Source organism: Rutidosis leptorrhynchoides, chromosome 6, assembly GCF_046630445.1.
Source record: "Rutidosis leptorrhynchoides isolate AG116_Rl617_1_P2 chromosome 6, CSIRO_AGI_Rlap_v1, whole genome shotgun sequence".
Taxonomy (NCBI): Eukaryota; Viridiplantae; Streptophyta; class Magnoliopsida; order Asterales; family Asteraceae; genus Rutidosis; species Rutidosis leptorrhynchoides.
In genome coordinates this window covers 125410977-125417524 of record NC_092338.1, presented here as the reverse complement: position 1 = coordinate 125417524, position 6548 = coordinate 125410977, and the positions used below count along the sequence as shown (strand labels likewise).

Genomic DNA, 6548 nt, shown 5'->3' with positions numbered 1-6548 from the left:
AATCAACTAAAAACATGTTCTATATCTATATGATATGCTAACTTAATGATTTAAAACCTGGAAACACGAAGAACACCGTAAAACCGGACATACGCCGTCGTAGTAACACCGCGGGCTATTTTGGGTTAGTTAATTAAAAATTATGATAAACTTTGATTTAAAAGTTGTTCTTTTGGAAAAATGATTTTTCTTATGAACATGAAACTATATCCAAAAATCATGGTTAAACTCAAAGTGGAAGTATGTTTTCCAAAATGGTCATCAAGACGTCGTTCTTTCGACTGAAATGACTACCTCTTATAATATTGACTTGTAACCTGTATTTCCGACTATAAACTTATACTTTTTCTGTTTAGATTCATAAACTTAAGTTCAATATGAAACCATAGCAACTTGAATCACTCAAAACGGATTTGAAACGAAGAAATAACGGGTAAAACAAAATTGGATAAATTTGCTAGTTTTAGCTACGAAAATTTTGTAATAAATCTAGACTAAACATATCCTAACTAAATTATATTGTATTATACATATTATGAAATCTTGGGATACCATAGACACGTATACAATGTTTTGACATATCATATCGACCCATCTATATATATATATATATATATATATATATATATATATATATATATATATATATATATATATATATATATATATATTTCGGAACAACCATAGACACTCTATATGCAGTAATGTTTGAGTTAGCTATACAGGGTCGAGTTTGATTCCAAAATAATATATATACTTTGAGTTGTGATCGAGTCTGAGACTTGTAGACACTGGGTCGTGGATTGATTCGAGATAATATATATTGCTTTATTTCTGTACATCTAACTGTGGATAACTAGTTGTAGGTTAGTAACGAGGACTGCTGACTTAACAAACTTAAATCATTAAAATGTAATAAAAATGTTGTAAATATATTTTGAACATACTTTGATATATATATATATATATATATATATATATATATATATATATATATATATATATATATATATATATATATACATATACATATTTGTTATAGGTTCGTGAATCGACCAGTGACCAAGTCTTACTTCCTGCAAAGTAAAAATCTGTGAAAGTGAGTTATTGTCCCACTTTTACAATCTAATATTTTTTTTTGGGATGAGAATACATGCAGTTTTATAAATGTTTTACAAAATAGACACAAGTACGCAAAACTACATTCTATGGTTGGATTATTAAACCGAATAACGCCCTTCAAGTCTGGTAACCTAAGAATTAGGGAAATGGCCCCTAATTGACGCGAATCCTAAAGATAGATCTATTGGGCTTAACAACCCCCATTCAGGTTATGGATGGTTTAGTACTTCGAGATTATTATACAGACGAGATGTTCTGTTTTGGGGATATTCTATGCATTAAGTTAACGTCGGTTACCAGGTGTTCAACATATGAATGATTTTTATCTCTATGCAGTTTGCGAAATACCTGATATGAGATGTGTTATAAAAATGAAATCTTGTGGTCTATTATTATGATTTGATAATATATAGGTTAAACCTATAACTCACCAACATTTTTGTTGATGTTTTAAGCATGTTTATTCTCAGGTGATTATTAAGAGCTTCCGCTGTTGCATACTAAAATAAGGACAAGATTTGGAGTCCATGCTTGTATGATATTGTGTAAAAACTGCATTCAAGAAACTTATTTTTGATGTAATATATTCTTATTGTAAACCATTATGTAATGGTCGTGTGTAAACGGTATATTTTAGATTATCATTATTTGATAATCTACGTAATGCTTTTAAACCTTTGTCGATAAAATAAAGGTTATGGTTGTTTTAAAAATGAATGCAGTCTTTGAAAAACGTCTCATATAGAGGTCAAAACCTCGCGACGAAATCAATTAATATGGAATGTTTATAATCAATATGAACGGGACCTTTCAACAACTCTAGGCTTTCTGCCCAACTTGCAGTTGCTGTGACTACACATGTGCAAGTAGAAGAGCGCATGAATGTTCTGATGCTAAAGAGACAACATGATCAAGATCAATACAATGCCGAGAAGAAGTTCATGGAGTCCAAAATTTTATCTTTGTCTGCGAAGTTGAAGGAGGCTGAAAGTCATGTTGCTTTTCTCAATGACAGTTTTAGCGACTGGATTGCGGCCCAGGAATCATATGGCGCAAAACATGACGCGGTGAAGGCAGAGTACGACATCCTTCACAAGGGTTTTCTGGTAATTGTGCGGCATGCCCTTGATTGTAAAGCTGTCGAGCAATGGTTTGGTGCAGCGATGGTAGCTGCGCGTGCATATGAGCGCACCTTGTTCTGGGATATTATTTGTCAAGAAATGTATGTACCGCCTTCCATTCCTCCAAAATTTTTCGAGCTTCTCTCTGATGGTACAAAAGAAAGATGTGACCATTCTTGTGCCTTGCTGGAGCAGATACCCATTTCCCATCTTGAGCAGTTGGTGAAGGATGTCAACGTTTTTGCCCAGCAAATTGTTAATGACAAGTTCAACTGAACTTGTTATGCTACCTGATGTGGATGTTGTTTGTCCATTTTGGGTAGCAATTTTTTGCTAGTGAGGGATGGGCCTTGCAATTTCGAAGGTTTCGCATCCCTATATTATATTTTCTTTTTTCGTCAAAAGCAGGGTATGCGTCTGATCTCTGCGTACGAGGATGACATATTCTCCTTAGTGTAGGGCAACGTTCTAGCCAAGAACCCTTTTATTTATATTAGCATATACTAGTTCATATTATGTATAAGTCATGCCATTATGACGAGCGTTCGACTTTATATATTTTTTGCCGCAACTGTAATTGGTAGTTTAAAATATTATAATCGAATATATTTGTTAAGTGCATTTTATACTATTGTAGTTTATGAATTCATTATGGCGGATATAATGATTCCTTACAATTTCTATGCATATCATTACTTTGTTTTAGAATAAATGCCATGATTTCATAACGGGAGAGACCCCTCAATCTTATCACGATCTTTTTATTCTTGCGCTAATAATCCAATGTTATACGCAAAAGAAGCAAACCAATGCTTGTATGTATATACTCAAGACTTTTATAAAAAAAATTATAAGTGTTTACGCATATACAATCCAATGTAATTTATCCGTATTATAGACAAACCAACGTCTATATTCAAGAGTATTCCGGCCACGCCAATGTCCGGGTATTTTTAAACAAGTAAACCAAACTTGTAGACTGTGCAAGTCTCCATGTTACGCGGTGTACAAGCGTTTGAAACAATCCAATATTTTACTACTGTCACCATTAAAAATAGTATTAGTAACCAAACTAAACTATGTCCCTTGAGACTCGGAGTATGTCCCTGTGCAGCTTAGGGGCATGCAATCAACAAATGTAAAAATACATAAGTTATTGGCTTAAACTGAATGACTCAATTTATTTCAATTTTTTTTTTCGATCAACACTTGGTTGTCATGTTTACAGTGGAAAATAGAAAATTACATAATAAAAATTCAAACATTTGTTTGGAGTGATCAATCCCTCTGTTATTTTTCATATGTAGCACCGTTTGAGTGTTTGTACGTGTCAGGTGCATTTTATTTCTTTTCCATCTAAATTTGCTAACCGATACGCCCGTGTATCGCTTACACCAATATCCTTGTTTGGTCCTTCTCATTTAGGTCCAAGTTTACCCGTATCCTCCGCTCTGCTCGCCTCATTTTTTCGCCACACCAAATCATCCAACTGGAAAGATAATGGATGTACGCGTTTATTATAGTAGCTTGCGATTCTTCGCTTGTTGATTGCTTCTTTTATTGCCGCCATTTCCCTGCGTTCTTCAACCAAATTTAGATTTTCACACAGTTCTTCACTATTGCTACTTTTATTGAAGGAGGCTATGCACATGGTTGACACATTTATCTCCGCAGGTATTACTGCATCAGACCCGTACACCAAACTGAAAGGTGTTTCATTAGTTGCGTCCTTTGGGGCCGTGCGGTGTGCCCATAACATGTTTGGTAGTTCATCTATCTAACCCCTTTGGCACAACCCCAGTCTTGCTTTGATACCTAATACGATATCTCAATTTGTTACTTCACATTGGCCATTTGCCTGTGGGTGTGCTACTGATGTGAATGTTTTCTTTATATTCAGTTCTTGGCACCAGTCACTGAATGGGTTTCCTTCGAATTGTGTACCATTATCACTCACAATTTCATTTGGTATTTCAAACCTACAAACAATGTTTTCTCATACAAAATTGCGGATCTGTTTGCCCGAAATTGTTTTAAGTGGTTTGGCTTCTACCCACTTTGTGAAGTAATCTATAGCTACTACCAAAAACTTTACACCTCCTGGTCCTATGGGGAATGGTCCCAGTATATCGATTGCCCATTTGCAGAACGACCATGGAGACACGACTGGTATCATTGGATGTCGCAGAGCTTTGCTTACTGGTGCATGTAGCTGACATGACCGACATTTGCGTACTATTTCCGCGACATCTCTGTACATTGACGGCCAATAGTATCCGAGCCGCATTATCTTGGATGCCACCGTTTTATGTCCTGAGTGCAAAGCGCACATTCCCTCATGCACCTCCCGGATAATTGACTCTGCTTGAGTCGGATTAAGGCACCGCAAATGAGGTCCCAAGAAAGATTTTCTATATAGAACTCTTTTGTCTAGCAAATACATTGGTGCCTTCATTTTAATTTTCCTTGCTTCTGTTGAATCTATTGGCAATGATCCGGTGTTCAAAAATTCCACTATCGGTGTCATCCAACTTGGCTCTTTTTCTTCGACTGCGGCATATATGCAGTATGTGTCAATGGATTTGACCTTTACTTCTTCCACCCAAATTTCTTTTTTGAAATGACTGAATGTTAAGGCAGCCACCTTACTAAGCGCACCTACCTTTTTATTCAACGTTCTTGAAACCTCCATTATCTGGAATACATCGAAGTCTACCGCAAGTTCTTGCACAAGCTTCAGGTATTTTTGCATTGACTCATCATGTGCTTCGAATATTCTATTGAATTGCTTTGTAACTAACTGTGAATCAACATATACTGACAACTCTTTTACTTCCAAGTATTTTACAACGCGCATTCCAGATAGTAATGCTTCATACTCAGCTTCACTATTTGTTACAGGGAAGCTAAAACACAGCGCGAAGGTATACTCCTCTCCTTATGAAATTTTTAGGACTATTCCCGCCCCTGCTCCTTCTGGACCACAAGCCCCGTCTGTGTGCATCTCCCACAACTATTTAGGTGGTGATGTTATTTCTTTTTATTCGTGCGAGATTTCAATATATCCGGCTGTTTTAGCCAGATAATATGCTAGGATTTGCCCTTTTACCGTACTCCTTGGTGAGAAACTTATCTCGTGTTCACCTAATTCAATAGCCCATTTGGCCATGCGACCAGAATTTTCTGGTTTGTATAGCACCTGCTCAACAATGTGATAGCGAATGTGAATTTGCAAAAACAAATTCAAGCAATTTTAGGCTTTTACTAATATTTTGTTTTTTGCCATACCTGCTCTATTGGTTGGTCTGTTAAGACCATTATTGGATGCGCTTGGAAATACCTCCTTAAGCGTCTAGCCGTATGCACAAGCGCATAGACGAGTTTTTCGATGGCAGGGTAATTTAATTCGCTTCATGTTAAGGCTTTACTAATAAAATACACAGACATTTGTACCTGTTCGCATAGCATAATGCATATAATTTTAAATGACTATTGAATAAGAAATAATTAAGTTTTAGTTTGAAGTGTGTACCTGCCCCCTGTTTGCTATCAACACTGATGTTGATGCATGTTCTGTAAGTCCCTAGACATCTTGCCTACGTTTATGATTAGTACTTCAGTTTATGGGATACCATGATCACTCGTTATTATCCTATCTGTGTTTGTATGTGGTTACAGGTACTGCAGGAACGCGATACAGATGTTTGACTATGTTAGACTTAGTCAGACGTACGAGTGAAGCATCACTCGTACGGCTGATAGGCTCATACGCAAGGTTGATGCTGAGCTAAGTCATAATTATAACCTGAATGAGAAGACACGAGTGAGTGATTACCCGTACGGCTAATGAAGTCAACTCGTACGTGTGATGGATGACTCGTACAGGTGAGTCAACATCAGGGGTATATAAAGTCTTATGTTCTTCATTTTAGGTTAAGCCTCTCTCACACACAATCACTCAGATTTGGTTCACCTGATCCGATTCTCTCTCAACCCAAATCACTCCAGGTAGTGAATAATAGCTCTAGGCATTAATGTAATCACAATCCTTGTTGTGGTTTGCCTAATTTAATCCCAAAAAGCTACCCATATTCACTTTGATTGGTTTGATTCACTAATTCCGCCTTTGTGTGAATTAATCCTGTTGATCTCGAAGTTCCTAGTCATGTTTCATCATTGGTATCAGAGTGTTGGTTGTGATTTCAACATCATCAAGTGATTTTTGGTGATTAATAGGGTTTATTATTTGGGTTTTGAGATAAAAGTGATTTTAATTAAAAAAGGAATCATTTTTACGTGTATAAT

At 36.1% G+C, this 6548-nt stretch overlaps 2 protein-coding genes across 2 annotated transcripts; both read right to left on the bottom strand.

The window, feature by feature from the left end:
- Nucleotides 1–3660: 3660 nt before the first annotated feature.
- LOC139854056 (uncharacterized) lies at nt 3661–4002 on the bottom strand. The gene has a single exon (XM_071843382.1). The coding sequence runs from the start codon at nt 4000–4002 to the stop codon at nt 3661–3663; it is 342 nt and encodes a 113-aa protein (XP_071699483.1).
- A 69-nt stretch (nt 4003–4071) lies between these two features.
- On the bottom strand, nt 4072–5561 carry LOC139854055 (uncharacterized). Its single transcript, XM_071843381.1, has 4 exons — nt 5532–5561; nt 5345–5442; nt 4301–5149; nt 4072–4222 (listed from the first exon to the last, which is right to left on the bottom strand). The coding sequence occupies exons 1-4, from the start codon at nt 5559–5561 to the stop codon at nt 4072–4074; spliced, it is 1128 nt and encodes a 375-aa protein (XP_071699482.1).
- Between the last annotated feature and the right edge of the window lie 987 nt (nt 5562–6548).